Here is a 25,163-nt window from a genome sequence, read left to right as displayed (position 1 = left end):
CCCCATGTATGCAGAGTAGAACTACTCCATAGGGTTTTCAAGGCGGTGACCTTTCAGAAGCAGATCGCCAGATTTGTCTTCAAAGGTGCTTCTGGGTAGGTTTGAACTGCCAAACTGTTGGTTAGTAGTCAAGTTCTTAACGTTTGCACCACCCAGGGACTCCATAACAAACTATACCCCCCAAAAAGATTTGAGTGTTGAATCATTAATGTTTCATAAATATTTCAAGAAAAAAGACTTTTAGGCAGTCCTTTCTTACCTGCCCAATCCCCCCTGAGGGAGAAGATACTGAGGGTACTGGAATTAAACCAACGTGATTCAGAGAGGATGGTGTCTCTAAATTGTCGTCACTCTGTGTTAAGCAGAAAACAGTATATAATGATAGCAGCAACTGCTTACTAATCAAATACTTAGGGAGACAGCTGTTGCCTGGGGAAGAGGCCCTTACTACTGAGTCCCCGGTTGTCACATGGTGAGGCGTTCTCACCATCCTAAAGCAAGCATGGACCCGAAGTTCCACTTCAAGAAGAAAAGGTATCTTTGGGGGGAAAAGAGCTACATGGAGGTTAAGAAGCTTCTCTAGCACCCCAGAAAGACCTAAAATGTGAGTACTCAATATTGAGCAAGAGCTGCTATACACATTAACCCTAAATTTAAGCTTTTCTCTTCGGGTTTGACCTGTGCTTTGTTACTGAAAACTAAAACACTATATCTAGCAAAGGACCAACAAGGATTTGGCCAAAACTAAGGTACAAATGGGACAGCAGGAATAACTACAGCTATGAAAAAGTTTTTATAGATTTTATATAGACAAAATCAGTACTCTTTTCTTTTCCAAGACACAAGCAAAGTTAAACTTGCATATTACGTGTTCCTTTCCTCCTCCTAATACATGCAGCTCTCTCATTCACTCACTCATGCCAACGCTAACGTAATTAGAATTGGCTCAGCTCAGGGAATTCAACAGCAGCTATAAAGTGTATTAGCGCCAGAACATGACAAGTGACAGGCTCCAGAGGTTATCTACTCATTCTTTAGGATCTAAATCAGGGCTAGATGACCATCTAAGGCATTCAGGGCTCAAAGGAAAAGAAGATGCCACTGCTTCTGCTTATGACCTAGTTCCTTATTGACTAATTCCCAAATCTGGAAAGTGACATCTAACCAGAATCTTTCCTACTCAAATTTCAGTTCAATTCTTCTTGTTCTGTCATTATCTGAGATGCCTATGGAAAAGAATACTAACCATCGTTCAACAACCACAACAGATGAACCATAATGTATACCCATCAACATTAAAGAAAGTTAGCAAGGGATACAACTAAATTCTAAATACGCTGAAATTGAAGGTTGTATGTTAAATGTTGATGGGAGTATATGTGTTACAGACATAAAATGCAGTATTTTTTCCAATAAAACTATCATCTGTGGTTTAAAACTCTAATATACAGTTGATAAATTATGTAGAGGGGAGTGAAATCATTTGTTGTTTTGTCATCTAAGCATTTTAACCAATACTACTGAACTCTTTTCAGGCTCACTAGGACATTGGGGAAGCTAGTACACCACAGTGATGGTGAACCCCACTTATAAACAATGATAGTAATTTTTATGGGTAAATCATAAACTGTTTCTTAGGAAGCAATCAAAATTATGCAGCAGATACAATCTTAGTTTCAAATGAGAACTCAGATTTCTACAAATTACAGCAAAACTAGGTAACAGCAACATGGCAAGTCGGCAAAAATTTCAAATTTTCTACAAAATTGAAGTGTTACTATCATACCAGGTTCAAATTTTCTTCCCCAAATTGATCTATCTGGATTGCAGCTTGTATCTCCCTAGAAAAGCAAAGAAATCACAACTGCAGTTTGCTTACATAAAAGAAAAGATATATTTGATATATTTGAATATATAAATAATCAAAATATTAATGCAAAGTACAGTACTCACCGTTCACAGATTGTTTCTCTATTTATCAAATCCATGTTTTCTTCCTGAAAGGGAGGAAATGAGAATAAACTGAATACCCAGTTCCAGTGGTTTTACAAAGGTTGATTTCATTTGGGTGCACCTTTATTGTTATTCACTGGACTATAGAAGAGATAGGAGCCCTGGTGGCACAATTGTTAAGCACTCAGCTGCTAACTGAAAGGGTGGCAGTTTGAACCCATCAGCGGCTCCAAGGGAGAAAAGACCTGGTGAATTGCTCTCGTAAAGATTACAGCCTAGGAAACCCTACGGGGCAGCTCTACTCTGTCCCATACAGTCGCTATGATTCAGAATCGACTCAGTGGCACAGAACAATAGAAGACATGGAGTATAAATGAACTCTAAACAAATGTCTGAGCCTCTACTTTTCATTGTTGCACCAACTGCCAACCCAAAAGATGTTGCACTTAGGCATCATAGCACATGAGGTATGCAGGAACCGATTAGATGAAGGACTCTGGCCTTTCTGCATTCAAAAGAGAAAACATCAAATATTCAAAATTATACTGTTTTCCTTTCATTAACACCATGACATCAATAAACATTACTCACAGTCCAAAACAAACTTAATGTCTATCAGTATGAGTTTGCTTAAGTAAATGATAGTACAAACATGGTTTAAATCTATAGTTTAATGCATTACGTAAGTGGGAAAAACCAGATTCAGTTTATATAAAATTTTTGTGTATGCATACACGCATACATGTCTGCACACACACACACACACACACACACATACAACAAAGGTGTTCAGAAAGATGTTCAGCAAAAAGTTAGTAGCAGTTATCAATTAATAGTGAGATTTGGGGTAATTTGTTCTTTCTTTCTTTGTACTTTATGACATTTTCTGACTTTTTTATAACAGGCAGTATCATTTTTCATAAACATAGTTATTTTAAAAAATAACCCACAATCCAAATTCCTCATCCTGGCATTCTTAAAAACATATTTCACACGTAACAAAATATCTAGGATAGTGCTGGCCAAGTAGTAGGTGCTCAATATTGCAGGGAACGTACAAGAAGCAGAGAAGCTAGTCCTTTCCTTAGAGCGGTCTACAATCATATTTGAGAGACAGCTTTATATTCATTAAGTCAGTGCTCTCCAAAGTAAGAATGATCGCACCCCAGGGGTGCAGAGAAAGATCTGCTGAGCAGAAAGAAAAAAATAGAAATCCGATTTATTTTTTTAATCTAAGACAGAAAGAAATGAAGGTCTACTAGTAGAGATCCAGACTGACAGAGGTGCCTTTACTCAGCCTACAGTGTCTGGAGGGCTTCTGAGGGGAGAGTATTTTACCTGTGTCAAGTTAGCTGGGTATACAGATATACTATCTAGTTTTTTGGGTTTTTTTGTGCTTTAGATGAAAGTTTACAGAGCAAATCAGTTTCTCATTAAACAATTAATACGTATATTGTTTTGTGACATTGGTTGCCAACCTTATGACATGTCACACTCTCCCCTTCTTGACCAGCTTTCCTGTCTTCTCCTGCCTTTTTGTTCTTGCCCCTGGGCTGGTGTGCCCATTTAGTCTCATTTTGTTTTATGGGCCAGTCTAATCTTTGGTTAAAAGGTGAACCTCAGAAATGACTTCATTAGTATGGTAAAATGGTGTCTAGGGGCCACACTCTCGGGGTTTCTTCAGTCTCTCAGACCAGTAAGTCTGGTCTTTTTTTTGTGTGCGTGTGTTAGAATTTTGTTCTACATTTTTCTCCAGCTCTGTCTGGGACGCTATATTGTGACCCCTGTCAGAGCAGTCGGTGGTGGTAGCCAGGTATTATCTAGTTTTAACTAAACCAATCCCCACAAAATGGACAAGTGCCTTAACAAGAGTCCTACAAAGAAACCCTGGATAGAAGGTAATCCTGGTAACACAAGCCTAAGCAACCAACAGGAAAAAGGCAAAGGTACAGCTTGTGCTACTCCTAGCCCTGCTCATCCTCTACCACATTTCTGTGAAAATACACGGCTGAGCTAATCTGATCAAGCAAGAAGAAGGCTTCAATTATTTTAAATTATCAAGCTATTAGAAATATAAATTCACATTCACTAGCATTAAGGACCTAGAGTTAATAAAACTTGAAAATTTCTAAAAACATCATTTCATCCTTTTTCTATTTTTATTTTGTATATATTACATGGTTCTCTCATAATATACCAACACCAGAGTATATCTCCATAATGTATATGTAAATACAGTATGCATATATTTGGCACATGCTCAAATACTTTTTACTATAGACACATCCAAACTCCCTGAGGGACTGAATTGCTGGGCAGAGGGCTGTGGAGACCATGGTCTCAGGGAACATCTAGCTCAACTGGCATAACACAGTTTATAAAGAAAATGTTCTACATTCTACCTTGGTGAGTAGCGTCTGGGGTCTTAAAAGCCTGTGAGCAGCCATCTAAGATACTCCACTGGTCTCAGCCCTTCGGGAGCAAGGGAGAATGAAGAGAACAGGATACAAGAAAAAGATTAGTCCAAAGGACTAATGGGCCACAGCTACCAAGGCCTCCACCAGACTGAGTCTAGTACAGCTAGATGGTGCCCGGCTACCACCACTGACTGCTCTGACCGGGATCACAACAGAGGGGTCTGGACAGAGCTGGAGAAGGATGTAGAGCATAATTCTAACTCACAAAAAAAAAGACCAGATTTACTGGCCTAAAGGAGACTGGAGAAACCCCAAGAGTACGGCCCCCAGACACCCTTTTAGCTCAGTGGTGAAGTCACTCCCGAGGTTCCTTGTTCAGCCAGGGATTGGACAGCCCCATAAAACAAAACAGGACTAATGAGGCACAATAGTCCAGGGACAAGGACTAGAAGACAGGAGGGGACAAGAAAGCTGGTGATAGGGAACCCAAGGTTGAGAAGGGACAGTGTTGACATGTCGTGGGGTTGTTAACCATTGTCATAAAACAATACGTGTACTAACTGTTTAATGAGAAACTATTTGTTCTGTAAACATTTATGTAAAGTACAAATATATACATATATATATAGTAAAAAAACAAATATTTTTTATTTTTTACTGGTGGAGTGTGTGATCAAAAGATTTTAAAGATTATTGTTTATATATAGACAATAAATGTTATGAGTAGTCAGTAATGGAAGAGTAGTATAAGTTGTGTGAAAGAATTAAAATTTGCCCCGGGCCTTGAAAGATGGTGGAGGGAGGGTAGTCCTAGCAGAAGGAATCATGAAGAAAAGTTTAGAGGAGGGAAAGAACATGGCAGGTTGGTGGGGTGGCGGGGAGAGGGCAGTGAGACTAGCTTGGCTGAAATAGAGCTTGTGCTGTGGAATAATGAGAGATAAAACTGGAGCAGTAAGACACAGCCAGACTTATCGAGTCTTGAATAATTAAAGAGTTTGAGCTTAAAGAGTTTGGGTGGAATAGCATAGTTGTTAGGACCACAGGTTTTGGAGCCAAACAAAACTGAACTGAATGCCAGCTCTGAAACTTACTATTTGTACAACCTTGCACAAGCAACTTAACCTCTGAAGAGCCTTGGTTTCTTCATTCATAAAATGAGGAGAATACGGTGGCTGAACAGTTCTTATCATAGTGCCTGGCACATAGCAAGTACTCAATACATATTATTCTTGTTATTCTTCTTATTATTCAATAAGTAATGGGAAGCTACTGTAGTAACTTTTTGTGCAGGAGGTGAAAATGTTTTAGAAAAGTTATCTGGGTGTTGGTTGTGGACGTCAGATTAGAAGGGGAGAGACAGGAAATCTATTAGGATATGATTACAGTAATCTGGACCCATGGGACAGAAGAAGGAAGTGGCAGAGGGAACAGAGAGCATGTTGTCAAAGAAGAATTAATAGGATCAGGTGCCTAACTGGATACAGTAGAAAAATAAGGAAGAATTAAAGATGAACCTAGAGCTTTGAGCCTGACAACTCTATGACTGTGATGATTTTGATGCTATTGAGGAAAATGGGAAAGGTAGTTTAAGAAGTTAATCAGTCTTTTAAAACAATGGAATCACAATACATCTTTTCAGCAAAATGTAGTTTTTCTTGCATTCAGTTCTTTTGGGTATATACCTAGGAGTGGAATTGCTGAGTCATATGGCAAGTCTGTGTTTAACTTTTACAGGATCCGCCAGATTGTTTGACACAGTAAAACCTGCAAAAACCAAACCCATTGCCATCGAGTCGATTCCGAGTCACAGCGACCCTAGCTGCTAAAAAAGGTATTTTTGAGAATTAGGAAAAATTTAATATGGACTGGTTATTAGATGATATTAAGGAATAACTGTTAATTTTGTTAGCTGTAATGATGGCATTGTGGTTATGTTTTAAAAAAAAAAGTCCTTCTCAGGGATTCATACTGAGTATTTATGAGTAGAAAGATTTACTTTAAAGCACCCCCCTCCCAAAAAAATAGAAGGGGGTAGATGAAAAATGATACATGAAATGTGGCTCATTGTTGAAGCGGGGTGTTGGGTACATGGAGGATCTACTTTGTGTATGTTTTTAAATTTCCAAATAAAAGATTTTTTTTAATGCAGTGTGCCAGGCACTGTTCTAAGCACTGCGCATATATTAACTCTTTTCATCCTCACAACTACCTTCTGGGGTAGCTACTGTTATTTCCCCCATTTTACTTAAAAATTAAATAAAAGTCTTTATCAATATTGTTAAAGAGCCCTGGTTTCGCAGTGGTTAAAGAACTTGGCTGCTAAATGAAAGGCCGGTGGTTGGAGCCCACCAGCTGCTCCGAGGGAGAAAGATGTGGCGGTCTGCTTCCATAAAGATTACAACCTTAGAAACCCTATGGGGCACTTCTACTATCTTATGGGGTCGCAACGGATTGGAATCGACTGATGGCAATGGGTTTGGTTTTTCATTATTAATGTTGTTAAAGTGAAAAAGCAGAATGTAATGGGGAGATGAGCAGACATTTCTGTTTTGCACTTAAAAGGTTAAGTTCAATATCTAAAAAGAAGTCATGGTTAAAGAATGTGTGTAAAGAAATAAGCAACTTTAAAGATATCTATCAGATCATTAAACTACTGAAAATAAGTCTGGATTTTCCACTCAATCAGCAGCTAGATTGAAGGTTAATGTTATTTTTATTTTCCCACCTCACTCGTTTTTCCCTTGTGTTTCATTTAAAATGTTTAGAATATATATATATTATATCATTATGGAAATAACAAGCCGCTTTACAATTTATATTACTAACAGTTAAATTAGTCTATATCTCAAGCTTTATGATCAAGAAGCAACGTGTAATCAATTTTCAAATGTTTGGTCTAATCGAGGAGAAACAAACACAAATTGCACAGATAAACCAGAGCTCACGTTAACTACTGGTTTTAGGTTCCTTTATTCTTTAAGAATTTCTAAAATAACTACATACAAAGAATGTAGTTATTTTAGAAATGTAAAAGAATGTTTTGCCTACAAGAAAAAAGTACAAGAATGTTTTCCACCATACTTTCTTGCTGGTGGTTGATATCCTGACCTTAGGGAAGCCACGGTGTGGAGGTGGGAGAGAGAGAAAGGAAGCAAGAGTTGGAGTACCAAAAAGAAGGGTTACAAGATACTATGGGTTCTGTGCTACTGAAACAGAGAAAGGGTATTTGGAAAATAATCCAGTAATTTAGGGCTAAATCTTGGCTCTGACACTCACTAATGCTGGATCTTGGGTAAATGATTAAACTTCTCCCATCTTTAGTTTCCGACCTTGTAGGGTTGTTGTGAGATGAAATGAAACCACAGACATAAATTATGGTGCTAAGTGAATAATACCTAAGTGCTTCTTAACAGTTAAGCCCCCTTGAAAAAAAGTCTGCTTGCAGTTGGGTCAAAAAAAAAATTCCCACCACCTGTGGTGGAGTGGTGATTTGATCTTTTGAGTTCTGAGGCTAATCCACGGATAATTAAAAGGTTTAAATCTGTATTAGGCTTGTGCTATTAGATACATGTAGACACATATGAAACACAAACCCATGAAGTACAATGTGTCCTCGAACTCGGATCACTAAGAAGTGAACACAATGTGATAACATAATGACCATTTTATCTGTCAAATAAAAATTGTTCGTCTGAGGGTTTAAGAAAAACACGATAACTTTGGTTATTATGGACTTGAAAATTAATTTTTATGTACAGCATTTTCTGAGATCCTTGGAAGGAAGAAGCTAGATCTGAGGTAAAAGAATATGTAGTATTTCTGGAAACTATCAATTTATTAAAATAGTTAATAACCCAAATAAATAAGGGACTCCTTAATTATTTATTTATCTTTTTTAAGAAACCATTCCTGGAATTAAAAACTTAACCATGTCTTTAAAATTACAGAACCCATAAATATATTTTTATTTTATTTATTTTTTTATTGTACTTCAGGTGAAGGCTTACAGAACAAATAGTTTTTCATGAAACAGTAGTACACATATTGTTTTATGACATTGGTTAAAAACCCCACCACATGTCAATCCTCTAACTTCTCAACCTTTTTTTTTTTTTGTTGAAATTCCACATAGCCAAAGATACACCATTTCAAAAATTTCTACTTGCACAGTTCAGTGACATTGACTATGCTCTTCCAATTGTGCTGCTATTCTCACTTAAGATGAAGGCTTACGGAACAAAATAGTTTCTCATTTAACAGTTAATACACATGTTGCCCTATGACAATGGTTAACAACCTCACAACAACACATCAACACTATCCCTACTCAACCTTGGGTTCCCTATCACCAGCTTCCCTGTCCCCTTCTGCCTTCTGGCCCTTGTCTCTGGACTGCTGTGCCTCATTAGTCCCATTTGGTTTTATGGGGCTGTCCACTCCCCGGCTGAACGGTGAACCTCGGAAATGACTTTCACCACTGAGCTAAAAGGGTGTCTGGGGGCCATACTCTCGGGGTTTCTCCAGTCTCCTTTAGGCCAGTAAATCTGGTCTTTTTTTTTGTGAGTTAGAATTATGCTCTACATCCTTCTCCAGCTCTGTCCAGAACCCTCTGTTGTGATCCTAGTCAGAGCAGTCAGTGGTGGTAGCCGGGCACCATCTAGCTGTACTGGACTCAGTCCGGTGGAGGCTTAGCTGTGGACAATTAGTCCTTTGGACTAATCTTTCCCTTGTATCTTGTTTTCTTCATTCTCCCTTGCTCCCGAAGGGGTGAAACTAGTAGAGTGTCTTAGATGGCTGCTCACAGGCTTTTAAGACCCCAGACGCTACTCACCAAGGTAGAATGTAGAGCATTGTCTTTATCATAGATATATTTTTAAAGAAAACTAAAATCTATTTTTAGGAACAGCTGTCAGTTTTGAAGGTCATATTCTTACTGTTTGATTTGATGAAGGCGACTGATGAAAGTATGAAAAGGAGAAGGTGGCAACAACTGAAATTTAAAATATAAAAGTCAAACTTGCTTCTGTTTCTAAACATTAATTACGTCAATGTTGAATTACCTAAAATATTTATTATGTGTGCCTAATGCATGCCAGCAATGGTGTTAATTACGTTTGAAGTTTAAAAAAATCAAGTCTAATTGAACCTTGACTGAAAATTCAGATCAAAAGTCTATATATCTCAAAACAGAACAAAAGGACTGTTAATATAAAAAATACGTGGCAGAACATCAACAGAATATTTTGTTTTATCCTTACCCTTCCTTTCACAAGGCACTAGATCTTAAAATCACCTCATTTTGCTTGCCAGTTGTAGCCCATTGTTAAAGTTTAGTGACAGGCATTACCCAGAAAAGCTGAAACAGTCCTTAAATCAGCAGCTAACTTGCCAGGGATACAAAAGAAACAGAATCTCTTCAACAAATATCTTGGCATCTAGCTGGGGGAACCAAACATTCATAACATGGAATGAGTTGAGGCAGTCACTTTCAAGTAGTTTACTATATTTCACTCTTAGTTGCTTAAATACCCTTTCAGTCTCTTCTCAAAGCTTATGAGGACCCACACAAGGTAAACAGGAAAAACGGAAAGGATGGCGGTATTTAAAGCTAAAGTGTGAAAATTAGGTTAGAATTCAGGTATTCATTCTAACTGCATCCTGTTATTTCTTGAAATGTCAGATAATGAATTTACCATATCTGACCTTCAGGTTACAGGCCCCTCCAAAAAACCAAACCAAACCCATTTGCTGTGGAGTGGATTCCGACTCAAAGTGACCATATAGGACAGAGTAGAACTGCCCCATAGGATTTCCAAGGAGCGCCTGGTGGATTTAAACTGCCAACCTTTTGGTTAGCAGCCGGGCTCTTAACTACTGCGCCACCAGAGCTCCTTTGTTTTTTTAATATTAGGGCTCAATAAATATTTGCTTTTGGTTTTTGTAGTCCTGGTATCTAGTGTGCGTTACAGGCGTAATCACTGCTCATCAAGGAAGTAATGTGCCTGCTCAGCCCAAGCCTTCTTCTGCCTCTTTGTTGTGCAGACAGATACTCTGCAGAACCCATTGCCGTCGAGTTGATTCCAATTCATAGCAACCCTACAGGACAGAGTAGAACTTCTCCATCGAGTCCACAAGGAGTGCCTGGTGGATTCAAACTGCCAACCTTTTGGTTAGCAGCCATAGCACTTAAACACTACACCACCAGGGTTTCCTACAGGCCCCTAGGGTGGTGAAAATGGTTAAGCCCTGGACTCCTAGCTGAAAGGTTGGCAGTTCTAACCCACACTGAGGTGCCTCAGAAGACAGGCCTGGAGATCTGCTTCTAAAAGGTCACAGCCTTGAAAACCCTATGGAACAGTTCTACTCTGCACATATCGGGTCGCCATGAGTCAGAATCGACTCAACAGCAACTAACAACAACCTTCAGGTTATATCTTGACAGTATATTGAGTGTGTATGAAAAAAAATAATGAGCACCTACTATGTGCTACAGCATTGTGCTAGGCCCTGAGGATCCAAAGATAAATAAAACATTTTCCTGTCCTTGAGAAATTCAAAGTCTAGTTAGACAAAACTAGGCCACAGGCAAATACCTGGGGAGAGTTACAATCTGTGGGAGTTCAGAGGACAGAGAATACGACTCTGCCTGGGGTCTTGGAGAAGGCTTCACAGAGGAGGTAGGAACTCATTAGCTGGAGAAGAGGAGGGAGGACATTTCAGGGAGTGGGAAGGGTTTCTATGAGTCAGAATTGACTCGACAACAACGGGTTTTTTGTTTACTCCTTCACTACAATGGTTCTGTATCATGGGAATATGGCTAACCCTTAAGTATTTCAATATTTATTGAATCCTTATATTTAAGGAGCTGTGTTTTTCTGCTCAGAGGGGAGAGATTTAAAAAGGCAACAACTAATAAGCCATAGTTATGACCCTTAGAGACCTTACAATCCATGGGGGAAACCAGACATGGAAGCAAATATTATATAAGGGACAGGAAATGAGTGTTAAATGGAGGCAAAGTAGAGCGAGACTCAAAAGCAAAGATGAAGTGAATGTGTGTTAGAGGGTGGGAGACAGATGACAAAGGCATAGGTGGCTTTGAGTTGGGCATTGTAGGATGAGGAGTTTGACAGCATGAGCAACAGAAAAGTGAAAGTGCTTGGCCAGCTTTAGGAAAAGTGATTGTCCTGTGTGGGTGGAAGGCCAGTCCCTGGAGGATAGAAGACTCTTAGGCTGGGAGGGTAAAGATGCTGGAAAACCTTGAATGCCATGCTAAAAATGTCTGAACTGTGGAAAAAATGATCTACTCTGGTATATGTATGAGAAGAGCAGATTATATCTAACGGCACCATCAATTTGAGTTTGGAACAGCCATACTAAGATATTCACCCTGAGCCACATTCAGCTCCTATCCTAAGAATGGGTATAAAGGAGGAGGTGTCTGACAACTGTGGGTTATCAACTGGTCGGTAACTCAGACTGGCTGTACTACTCATGTTCCAGGGTTGGTATTTCAAGAAAAGTCTCTAATTCAAACCCATATGCTACTAGCTGACCCGTCTCACTAAAGTCAGGAATGAGGACCTAACAATCAGGAAACTTGTCTGGATAAAACTTATATAAAAGGAATACACTGGATATATGATTTGTTGCTATATGGAATGGTGCTATGAACAATGTAACAGAACAACTGCTTCTCTTTTCAAGCATTTATTTATATTAAATGTGATAATGGTGATAATGTGTGTAATATGCTTCGCACGGTGCCTGGCACATCCTATGTGCTCAATAAATGGTAGCTATCTATTATCACCACTACCACCATCATCAAACGTTTAATTACCTACAGACCATAACTTGGACAATATACAGTAGCTTTATAAAATTAAGGTGTCTCTTGCTACCCAGCATTCTTCAGTTTTTTCCTCATCTGACCTTTTATTTTTTTAAACAGAAACAGATTCACTTTTTTTTTCACTATAAAGCAACGCAGGTTCAGTATAAAACATAATTAGTAGAAAAACAACAGCATTGCCCCACCATCCAGAGATAACCATAGTTAATATCTCAGTATTTATTTATCCAGACCTGGATCCTACTATACAACCTGTTTTGAATCTGTCTTTTTTTTAACTTAATATATTCTGAGCAGCTTTTCATGTCAAAATTCATCTGCAACACCATTTTCAAAGGATGAATATGATACTACATGGATGTACCAAAATAAGAAGTAGTTACTGTGAGCCAGACATGTTTTATCTCACTCAATTCTCACAACAACCTCATGACATAGACATTATTACAATTTTAAAGATTAGAAAACTGAGGGTGGGAGAGATTAAGGAACTTGCCCAAGGCCGTCAGCTGGCAATTGCTAGAACTGGGATCCAAACACAGATAACGAAGTCACATTCATTTAACCTATTCCCTATTGTTGGACATTCAGACTGTTTCCACATTTTTTTGCTAGCTCGTATAAATGATGCTGTGATAACAACCTTTAAGTGAACCTTTGCACGTATCCTCAACTAATTCTTTAGGATAAATTCATAGAGTTGGAATGTCTGAGTCACAAATTTGTTGATACACATTGCCGAACTGCCCTCCAGAAAATGTATACAGATGTACCTACCAGGAGTATGTGAGAATATCAATTATCTCATACCCTTACAACATTAGACATTATTACTAACTTAAAAATTTGTATGCCAGTTCTTTAAGCATACTGTAAAAGAACACTCGTAAGCAAGTAGAGCATATTGTAATTTCTACACGGTTCTGGCTGTTCTTCCCCGCTATTAGCGCACTGAGAAGTGGTTGTGCAGTGACGTGCACCAAATCGGAAAAACTTCAGTTTTCTTTAAAAATATATATATATGCACACACACACATATATCTTAGAATAAGCAGAACTTGAATAAGTTTAATTCATGCTACTAAACTTCATATGTTTATCATTCAAATGCCCAGAAAATTCACAGTACATAATGTGAAACATAAGGTTTATAATCTAATTGAAAAGACATGCTAACTTGAATCTAACTATATACACATATAATAAATACATCTCTATATACAAAAATGATGGGACTTCAGCTGTATTATAATGACGTTAGAAAAAAACAAAAGGAGAATTGCATGGTGTGACAAGCTGTTCTAAATTAATTATGAAAGAGTTCCTGGAAGAGATTATTTTTAATTGATACCTAAGGGATGGGAAGGAATCACTTTAGTTTCAGGCAAAGGCTTAGAATTTCCTATTGGAAAACTTTCTCCAGGAAATCATGAGAAGATTTGCCTGACTGAAATTGATGACATCAACAGGGATATAATGTTAAATGTCTGGGAGTAGGCAGGACTTGAACTTGAGCTACAGAATCATAAGCCATGGGAAAGTTTTTAAATTAGATAAAATGTGGATCAGATATTGAACTTGGATGATTCTTTTAGTAATAACATGAAAAATTAAGTGGTGAAAACAAGGCTGCAGGAAAAGAACTCTCCCAAAGGTTAAGTACTACAGGTGGTGTTTGCAAGGGATTTACCTTAGATAAATTTTCTACAAGAAGCAAACTATTAAGATTGAAATAGAGTTTCCTGAGATGTAAATAAGTCTCTTCTTGGTGTCTTTTGTGTAAATTTCCCATTGTGTCTTTCTTCCACACTCTAGGAGAGAAAAAAGCTTAGGAGGAAGCAAGAGAACCAGCACCAAGGGGAAGAAAAATTGTGCAGGGGGTGGGGGCTGCTGGGTGAACCTTATTCCCAAGAGTTATATCCAGTGAAAGAATTAAGATAGAAAGACGAATCTTAAACCCCACCACCCCCCAAAAAAAAAGAAAGAAAAGAAAATCCTTTGCCGTCAAGTCGATTCCCACTCATAGCAAGCCTATTGGACAGAGTAGAACTACCCCACAAGGTTTCCAAGGAGCAGCTGGTGGATTCTAACTGCCGACCTTTTGGTTAGCAGCCAGCTCTTAACCACTGCGTTACCAGAGCTCCAAGAAGAAGCTTAGTTCCATTTAAAAGACAGGCCACAGAAAAGTAATGCTGTAAAGGGATTACATTTTTAGAAAGTAATTTTGAACCTTCCTAGATTTGCTCTTGTTAACTCATTTTCTACTGCCCTATCTAGTGATAAAACACAAACGAAATTCGGACAAAGGGTTGTCTACTATGTTTTTGAACGTCTTTGCCTAGTTCCAGAAATGATTTAAGGTGGTTTACAATAATATTTAACATCAATTGAATGTAAGCTAGAAGGACAGGACATAAAGCAGGGCCATGAATGTATTAAACACTTGCTCCTGGGTGGCCCATAAACTGGATTTAGGCTTCCTAGTTGCCAATGTGAAAAGCAAAACTTAATCAGATAATGATCAGTAGCCATAAAATTAGGAGTCCCTGGATGGCAAAATGGAGCCCTGGTGGTGCTGTGGTTAAGCTGTTAACCAAAAGGTCGGCAGTTTGAATCCACCAGCTGCTCCTTGGAAACCCTATGGGGCAGTTCTACTCTGTCCTGTAGGTCACTATGAGTCGGAATCAACTCCACGGCCACGAGTTTGGTTTTGATTGGATGGCGAAATGGTTAAGCGCTTGATTACTAGCTGAAAGGTTGGCGGTTCGAACCCACCCGGCAGCATCATGTAAGATTACAGCCAAGAAAACCCTATGGAGCAGTTCTACCCTGCACACATGGGGTTGCCATGAATCGGAATCGACTCAACAACAACTAACAACAACAACAGCCATAAAATTAAAACAGACCAATTATTCAAGAAAAGCATAACCATTTCTGATAGGAAGATGAAACATTTCTTCTGCTTCCTTTGGAACAGGAGGGAGATGGGGAATAGTGCAACTGCACCAAAGTCAGCAGAGGTGCCCCCTGGTGAAACAGTGGGAAACAGATGTGCTAACCTCAGTTCTTAGGAAATAAAGCAAAGGGGTAATTTGGGGAGAAGGGATAGTCCTAGTCAGAAGTAGTTCTTAGGAACCGCTCATCAGCAGAAGTTGGGTGGAGTGATTTCCTGATGTTGTTGTTAGTTGCCATGGAGTTGATTCTGATTCATGGTGACCACAGTGGTGAAGAAAACATTTGGAATATTGAAGGAAGACTCATTAACAACCTACGACATGCAGATGACACAATCTTGCTTGCTGAAAGCCAAGAGGACTTGAAGCACTTACTGATGAAGATCAAAGACCACAGACTTTAGTATGGATTACATCTCTAAAGAAAACAAAAATCCTCACAACTGGACCAATAAGCAACATCGTGATAAGTGGAGAAAAGACTGAGGTTGTCAAGGATTTCATTTTACTTGGATCCACAATCAACGCCCATGGAATCAGCAGTCAAGAAACCAAACAACATATTGTATTGGGCAAATCTGCTGCAAAACACTTCCTTAAATATCTCTCTATACATCCAATTTAGATATTTCCAGAGAACCTTAAACTTAAGATGTCCAAAACTGAATTTGTCTTCCCTTCTAAAATCGCTTCCAAGCAATAACATTTCACTTAAATGTATTCCATGATACTTAAAAAAATCATATGGTGAATCATTTATTCACTTTGGCTTACTCATCTACAAGTGTATTTTCTATATTTACCAGACAATTAGCAGAAAAGAGTTATAATTTAGAGATTGCATTATAACTGCACTATGAAAAACAAATTTTATTTACAATTCAAGATAAATGCAAGATAAAAGTAGAACTAAAATCCTGAAAACTACCCTTAGGAGAGTCTGCAAATTTTCCTCTCAAAGTTAGAATGTTCTTAAAAACATTCTGAAGACAGATGCTCTCATATGTAAAAGCAAATCTCAGTGTTAAAGCCATACAGGACTGAAAAGTGAATTCTGCTGCAGCTGCAGCAATGCAATCATAATTGTAGTCGATGTCTTTATTTTTCCTTCAGTAATGTTTAGGGCAGTGTTTCTCAAAGTGAGGACTTGTTAGAAATACCCATTCTCAGGCCCTGCCCCAGACCTGCTGAATCAGAAACTCTGGGCTTAAGGTCGGGCAGTCTGTGTTTTGACAAGCCCTCCAAGTGACTCTGATGCCTGCACAAGTTCGAGAACCACTGGTTAAGACCAATAGCATAAGTCTTGGACAGTGAGGCCACTGGAAGCATTTTCTTACCAGACAGGTTTGGCTTGTAAAGCTTGTACTGTTTCTTCTAGTTCTTAACGTGTCAGTTTGGAACACCTGTGAATTATCACTAAGAAAAAAAGGAAAAAGAAAACATTTGTCATATAAAATCCCTTACAAAAATTTCTTTAAAGAAATAAGATTTCAAATACTTAAACGGTAATGTCATTAATGTAAATGGCTTACTTGTAGAGACAGCTGTGCCCATGTAGAAATTAAAACAAACACACACACACACACACACACACACACACACAGCCTTAGTTGGCTGAACCTAAACAAGTTTCCACGTAAGGTAAGGAATTCTCAAGCATGTCGCTTCACCTCTAATCAAGCTACTGAGAATAAGTATAATTTATTATGACCTTAGAAACATCATTTTTCAGTGTAAACCTGTAACTTATTTAAATTTATGCTCAGAGTTACAATGTGCAAGCACCAATTCCCTCTCAACTCCCAAATTTTCACATGAAGAGAGTTAACCAACAGCCCAGGTTGACAGGAGCCCTGGTGGCACAGTGGTTAAGAGCTTGGCTGCTAACCAAAAGCTGGCAGTTCAAATCCACCAGCCACTCCTTGGAAACCCTATGGGGCAGTTCTCCTCTGTCCTACAGGGTCGCTATGAGTCGGAATCGACTCGATGGCAACGGGTTTGGTTTTTTTCTTTTTTTGGTTTTAGAGGTCCATAGAACAGAGACTCTCACAGATAACATTTTGTTTGGCCTCCACAGTGTCGAAAACAATTTTGAGTTAGTTGTGCATGTTTAAAACACTGGAAGATTTCACATAAATAATCCAGATTCCAGATTTCTGCTTTTGATGGAAAACTGGCAAGATTTTGCATCACTGGGTCCACATTTCCACACGGCACCAATGGACTGAAGCTGAGCAGCTGCTGTCCACTGAAGAGAGTGCTGGTGTTCTCAGCTACGACCATTCCCGCCCAGCCTGCCTCAGTCCCACTTAAGCTTGTGACCCTGAATGAAGTCATCTTTTACTTTTGGTTTCATTATTATAACTTTTTATTCTCAGGCAGTTTAAGACTCACAAGAAGTTGCAAAAACCACACAGAGAGTTCCCATGTACCCTTCACCGAGCTTTCCCCAGTGATAATAAGTAATCATCTTTAATACTTTTCTTTATCGCCCCCTATATCCAATCAGGAGCCCTGGTGGCATAGTGGTTAAGAGCTCAGCTGCTCACCAAAAGGTCAGCAGTACAAATCCACCAGCCACTCCTTGGAAACCCTATGGGGCAGTTCTACTCTGTCCTATAGGTCACTATGAGTCGGAAGCGACTCGATAGCACCTAACAACAACATATCCAATCAGGTGCCAGGTCTTCTGGGTATTATCTCTATAACCCATTACCGTTGAGTCGATTCCAACTCATGGAGACCCCACGGGTGTCAGAGTAGAACTGCTCCATAGGGTTTTCTTGGCTGTAATCTTTACGGAAGCAGATTGCTAAGCTTTTCTTCCTTTGTGTTGCTGGGTGGGTTTCAACCGTCAATCTTTCGGTTAGTAGTCGAGCACAAACCATTTGCACCACCCAGGAACATTTTTTACCTCTATAATCTCCCTTATATACATGGTTTTCTTTTCAGGTTCCTTACCAAAAACTATTTCAAAACCTTTTTACTTTTCTACAGACTCTGCAATGTCTAACTGGCCTCCTCTGCTCTACAACGAGGCCACCTTCCTAAAAACAGCTTGCTTTCCAGCCCAAAACTCTCAGTGACTCTCTCCATGGCCTGCTGAATTCAGTCACATGTTTACTACGGCATTCAAAGCTCTCCACAATTTGGCTCGACTTTGGGATTCCACAGACTAGTAAAATTTCAAAACAAAAATCTGACGACAAACATATGGTTGCTACCTTTTTTCTTCTGCCACGTAAGGTCATTAAAAAAAAAAAAAACTCACCATCTCCTAACACCATTGTTTCATTTACAAAATGATATTTTGGTATTAAAGAAAAAAAAGGTAGGACTAACAACCTCATGGTAAACCGCAGCTCTGCTCAGGAAAAGACAATTGGCAACCACACAACAACATTATTGAAGTATGCTGTACTTAACTTTTTTAAAAATCATGGATTGGTGAAAACTTCACCTGGGATCAGCAGTCATCAGCCAATGAACATTTGGGAGCCACAGGTCCCGGCAAAGCCGATTATTCAGCTCTCTGGGATACACCTATGCTTTTCTGCCTCCATGCCTGCTCCATATACTTGAAATGCCGTCCCAGCCATCTCCCTCCCTTTTCCAGTCTGCTTCCTATCAATCATTTAAGGCCCATTTCAAATGCCACTTTCTCCATAAACCTTTCCCTTATCCCTCACCAATCCTGCTGGAGTTTCTCACTCCCTTCTTTGACTTCTCCTAACACTTTCTTTACCTTTAGGTCCTTTGAGTATTTATCTTCCTTACTAAATTAAATGATTATTGAGCCTTGAGATACATCTTTGCATCGTGGCAGTTTGCATATAGCAGGCTTTGATTCAATATTTTATGAATGAGAAGATATATGTATGGGTCTAATGTCTACTTCCTTTCCCAGTCATTTTCCCTAAGAAAAAAGGAATATATTCCAGGAGTCACTTATAAGGAAGTTGGAGGGACACTAAAAATCAAACCCACTGCTGTCGAGTCGATTCCGACTCACTGCGACCCTGTGTATTACAGAGTAGAACTGCTCCATAGGGTTTTCTTGGCTGTGATCTTTACTGGAAGCAGATCGCCAGGCCTTTCTTCCATGGCACTGCTAGGTAGGTTCAAACCACCAACTTTTAGGTTACTACTTGAGTGCAAAGGAGGAACACTAGTGAGTTACATATTTCCACTATCTTTTGTTTTGGGTGGGGTAGGAGGTAATTCTCAGTGCTAGCAATTCTCTACATTTTTTTTCTGCCAATTTTACTAAATAAGACTTTAATTGAAAAAACTAATTGAGGCAGGTTATGCTTATATCGGTATAAGTCATTCAACATGAATTCATAAAACCCTGGGTGATATCTAGAACTGAGTTAAGTGCTACTTCCAAACTGGAAAAAGTGAAGGTAATATAACTGTTTAAACTACAATAGATTTATGCCAGTTATATACCCAAAGCAATCATTTTTTCATGGCCACTATTTTTCCAGGTTTGTAAGAGTTCAATAAACCAAATAGTTGGCAAACATTTACTGCAAAGGGGCAAATAGTAAATATTTTAGGCTTTGTGGCTATAAAAATATCATGGACTGTAAAAATGGCATGGTGTTGGGGGTTGTCCGACCTCCTCGAACATCACAAATGGGAGAGAGAATCACTATCACCATTAGCCCAAGGCAAACTACAAATCGCTGGCCAAATCCAGCTTGCTGCCTGGTTTTATAGATAAAGTTTTATTGGAACATAAAAAAAACAGTTGCTGTCAAGTCAACCCCAACTCATGGTGACCCCATGTGTGTCAGAATAGCTCTGCGCTCTAGATGGTTTTCAATGGCTCATTTTTTGAAGGTAGATCGCCAGGCTTTCCTCTAAGGTGCTTCTGGCTGGGCTTGAACCACTAACCTTTTGGTTAGCAGCCAAGCACGTTAACCGTTTGCACTACTCAGAGACTTCCTATTGGAACATAGCCATGCCCATTTGTTTACTTATTGTTGCCTATGGCTACTTTTCTACTACAATGGCAGAATACGGTGCAATGGATCGCTTTTATAGGGCCTTTCTCGCCATCGTCTTGTAACTCTCACCAAATGATTGGGTGGGACTATGCAAATAAGGTGTTTGTGACTCACCAAGAGGACTGGACAGCTTGCTAATAATGCAAATAAGGTGCATGGCACCCTTGTGGGGGTGTGACCATGTAAGTAAGGTGTATGGAACCCTAATGAGGGGATTGGTTAGTTCTGCTATCTTGCTAGGCTTAAAAGAAAGCCAATCCTAGAGCAAAGGGGGGGGGGGCCTCACTACCACCAAGAAGAAGAGATGGGAGCAGAGCACATCCTTTGGAGTCCCGGAGGCACTCCACTCTGCCAGGAAGCCTCAGCCCAAAGGCTCTCAGCTTTCTTGCTCTGTGGGTTGGCACACCCACTGTAACTGCCTTGCTCCACGGGCCAGGAAGCCCACTGCACCGTCTCGCGCCAGTCTCCTGGTTCTGCTGCTATCATTTCTCTGCCGCCACTTCTCGCCATCTTGCACTATCTCCAATGTTACAGCCCTCTCTCTGTCTCCTGGATCTAGGAGGTTCTCAGCACAGGGACTGAGACAGTAACAGTCTAAATGCGAGGTCAGGCTAGAGCTGTTTAAAGAGGGGAGCCACTGACAGAAATCCAAGAACTTAATCTATAATTCTTTTAATAAGGAGCAGATAAAGAGAAGAAAGAAAACTACTACCTTTAAATATACTGCTACTGACGCCAGTGATAATGTTAGCCAATGGGAGGGAGAAAGATTATAAAAAACCAAGAGGTTCAAAACTTGATGCTGGTATTTTTGTTTAACATGAGATGTACACAAAACAGTGCAGGAACTTCTTAAAAAGAGTAAAGCTTGTATTAAAGAGTAGACATTTAAGGAATAAATTTGGCAAAATGCTGGTGCAAGAGAGAGGGTCTTTATACACAGAAAGCATCAAGCAAAATTGGAAAATTACTTGAAAGAGGTGCAAAAATATTTAACAAGCTGTGACTAGAATGCTTTACTGCCAGGTGCAGTTTCAAAGGAGGTGGGGCAACAAGTATTAGGGGTCCACATAAGGGAAAGTGAGAAAAGTGAGCAGCGGACATATGCAACTGAAAAGAAATGAGGTGAAAATGAATTCAACTAAGGGTAGGTGTACCCTAGCCTGACCCCAATCTGTGCTACAACAGCACAAAATATGCTCTCAGGGCATGTCGTATATCATTCCTACGTTACCTCTTTTTGATGGACAAGAGTTCCTGGACTTGGTCCACTGAGGTTTCTTTAACTCCTACTAGATAAACAAAAATCCTCACAACTGGACCAATAAGCAACATCATGATAAACAGAGAAAAGACTGAAGTTGTCAAGGATTTCATTTTCCTTGGATCTACAATCAACGCCCATGGAAGCAGCAGTCAAGAAATCAAACAATGTATTGCATTGGGCAAATCTGCTGCAAAAGACCTCTTTAAAGTATTAAAAAGCAAAGATGTCACTTTGAGGACTAAGGTGTGCCTGACCCAAGCCATGGTATTTTCATTTGCCTCATACACATGCGAAAGCTGGACAATGAAAAAGGAAGAATTGATGCCTTTGAATTATGGTTTTGGCGAGGAATATTCAATATACCACAGACTGCCAGAAGAACGAACAAATCTGTCTCAGAAGAAGTATAGCTAGAATGCTCCTTAGAAGCGAGGATGACGAGACTTTGTCTCACTTACTTTGGACATGTTATCAGGAGGGACCAGTCCCTGGAGAAGGACATCATGCTTGGTAAAGTGGAGGGTCATCAAAAAAGAGTAAGACCCCTCAATGAGATGGATTGACACAGTGGCTGCAACAATGGGCTCAAACATAGTAACTAGTGTGACGATGGCGCAGTACCAGGCAGCGTTTCATTCTGTCACTATGAGTTGGAACTGACTGGACAGCACCTAACAATAATAGATAAATATGCTATTACCCCCCCCATCCCTTCCTGTACAAATTTTACTTCATGCATCAGGATCTTAAGCTACAGATTTAACTCTGTAACTATGCTCTAATACATATGATAAAAACATCAAATCCTTTGCAGAACAAAGCTAGTTATGAATGGATTAACAGAAATCCTTTGTAGAACAAAACAAGCTATGAATGGATTAACAGATCACTCCCTTTGCTCCCAGGACTTTGGGGATTGGGGAAGGGGGGGTTCTCCCCAACAGTAATGTTTAATATATTAAACAGATCCACATTTTCCTTCAAGAACACACCCTCCATCTATTTGCAACTGTTTCTTCTTTTCATAAAGCCTTCCAATAAAACCAACATTCTCCCCAACTGCATTCTTCCACTAACAGAGTGGGTCCCATAGCAATTCATTCATTCACAAAATCCTGAGTTTATAAAATGTTGTTCTCAGCACAACATGCAGAGCCCCCTCCCCCTATTTTCTATCTGCCTATTGAAGTAAGGTAATATATTATTTTTGGGTCAATCTTAGTTGTTTTTCACTTTGTGGCAATATATTCTCCCCTACCACAGATGACCGGAAGCTGGAATTATTTAGAGTTAATCAGTTTAGATGTTGATTAGTATAGTAGATGGAACTAACTTAGGAGTCAGGAAACACAGCATTGGTTCTAGTACTGAATATATCACTTTGGAGATTTATTTGGGCCTCAGTTTCCTCATATGTTAAACAAGAAAGGCAGATCTGATCTCTTAGTTCCCTTCTAACAGTCTATGACGTTGTGAATTACAACTATCAATTAGCATGATGGCAGCAAAAGCTGAGGAGCTTATGAAGTGAATGCATACATTTTTAGACATTTTTACAATATCTAGAATATGATACTGGGATGTGAAATCTAAGACCTCACTTTAAAACTCTAAGAAATAATCAGCTTTAGTCACATCAGACCTTTGGATATGTACAGGAAATACAGTTAATCATCATTTAGGGCAGTGTTTCTAAATCTTTTTGCTATTGTTGTGATTATTGGCCTTCTAAGGAGCCTTTTTTAGACTTTTTTTCCCCCTAATCACCCTCCCTCCATGAAATTTTAATACCACAGATATACTGAATATCTCTTTATGTATATCTATGCTTTATACACAAAGAGTAAGATTTTTTTGTCCCCCTCAAGACCAATTTTCGCCCCCACTGAGAATGCATAATTTAGGAGATCAAGTTCTGTGGTACCTTAACTTTTTTCAAATAAAAACTAGGAATAAAAAAGAGGTCAAAACTTATTTGCTTGACAACCATTTCTATCCCGAGTGTGCTTGCGGTGAAGGTCGGAGGTGACAAAGCAGTTGACAGAATGGTAAAAATTCATCACAGAATATCTGGAGGGGGAGGGGCGCCTCCGGTACTTCAAAGGGGTGTGGGTAAGAGAGGGGTGAAGTTCGAAAACGTCGTGCTCCACACTAATTGGTTGCTGTTTTCGGGTCCAGGTGGGCAGTCAGAAGAGGAAGTTCAGATTCAGATGCTTGTCAACCTCAGGGTGGGTGTGCGCTCTACCTCCAGCTAGCCCGTCCCACCTTTCACCCCCCTGAGGGTGGGATCTGGGATGGGAATGCTATCGGAAATCACTTTCTCCAACTCTTCCTAGCCCTTCCCCTCCTACTACTCCCTTGCCTCCCTCAGTATCTCAACCCTGCTCACCCAAGACCACTGATCAAAGGTGCACTGCTGGATCTTCTCAGGATGTTGCCGTCTGTGGTGGTCGAACTCGGAAGCGGCTCCAGGTCTAGCTCCATTTTCTCTTGTGCCATGTCGATGTCGAGGAAGCCACTTCTTAGTTCGACGTTCTCAAAGCTTTCAGTTTCCCGTTCACATCTGGGCAAGTCGGCTAGGTAGGGGGTGGGGAGAGGGTGTAGGGAGAGGAGAAGGGGAAAACGAGAAGAGAGGAGGAAGCTCTCAGACGCGTGGGGGTGCTCATCTTTGCAGCCCAGGATCCCCAACACCAGTGGGCACAAGGTGGGGCAGGACTGGCTCCGCACCTCCTACCTCCTAAGCTCCGAGCCTCTACCGCTGAGAAGGTCCCCCACCTCCACGTCTATAATTCAAATGGGGCAATCTATTGTTTCGGCCACCGCCGCGAATCGTACTCCTTTATCTCGCTCAGCGATAGCAACCCCAGGGAAGCCTTTCCAGCCAAAACAAAAACTACAACCTGCCGCCTTTGAGAATAAACTGGAGCCCGCCCCTCTGCGCATGCGCCCTGTGTCCGGCCTGACGACGCATGCTTACTACGGAAACAATTAGCGTCATTAAAGGCGCCTTTGTCAGCCTTGGCTGGGGCCACCGCGTAGTCAAGGAACCGTCTCTTTTCCCAAGCCATGTCCTCCGCTCTTCGTAGAGCCGACGCACCGTTATTGTTCCTAAGGAGTTCATCTGCTACTTTGTTAACCCTGTAACGGTTTCGTTGACTATTACTTAGTAAAGAAAGGGTGGGAGGAGTAAACTGTGTAGAGCTCCAGCCTTTCTGCCCTATGTCTAATACTCATTCTACTGCTTACTATTTTACTTTTCAAAGGATTTAAGATTCTTGGCAGATAATAAGGTTTAGTAGAAATATATTGAGTTAATAGGCAAATAAAATATCTTCACACTTAAGAGCATTACAGATATCTAATTTAAAAAAACTAAGCATAATAATACTAAGAACCTAGGTATTACAAAACAACAAGGAAAGAACAATTAAGAGACTGCTCCTGGAAAAGGGGTAGTAATATGAAATGGTTAAATATATGAGACGGCGATTAGTTTTCAGCTATTACCGAGGAGGAAGAATTTAAAGTGCAGCCACATGTCAGGAAACCAAAACCTGTAAGGATATAGACAGGATTCATAGTACATACACAGGTTGGAATGTCAAAAGGAGAAAGTGCTACAAAATCAGAATTCTGTATGCTACAATGGCAAATAGTATTTAAAGAAATTACATTTACTTCTTCCCATTTCTACCTACA

At 39.8% G+C, this 25,163-nt stretch overlaps 1 protein-coding gene across 1 annotated transcript in view; it reads right to left on the bottom strand.

Annotated features, from left to right (window-relative positions):
* The window catches only part of LOC101344307 (PABIR family member 3), a 30,598-nt gene extending 6,107 nt beyond the window's left edge, over positions 1-24,491 (bottom strand). The window contains 7 exon segments of the mRNA XM_023734316.1: positions 260-352; positions 449-538; positions 1,787-1,841; positions 1,954-1,997; positions 16,520-16,598; positions 23,854-24,040; positions 24,221-24,491. Of these exon segments, the coding sequence (XP_023590084.1) occupies positions 260-352; positions 449-538; positions 1,787-1,841; positions 1,954-1,997; positions 16,520-16,598; positions 23,854-24,040; positions 24,221-24,407 (735 nt within the window). The 5' untranslated portion in view covers positions 24,408-24,491.
* Positions 24,492-25,163: the final 672 nt, after the last annotated feature.

This window comes from Trichechus manatus, unplaced genomic scaffold (genome assembly GCF_000243295.1).
Source record: "Trichechus manatus latirostris isolate Lorelei unplaced genomic scaffold, TriManLat1.0 scaffold00066, whole genome shotgun sequence".
Taxonomy (NCBI): Eukaryota; Metazoa; Chordata; class Mammalia; order Sirenia; family Trichechidae; genus Trichechus; species Trichechus manatus.
This window is presented reverse-complemented; position numbering and strand designations above follow the sequence as displayed.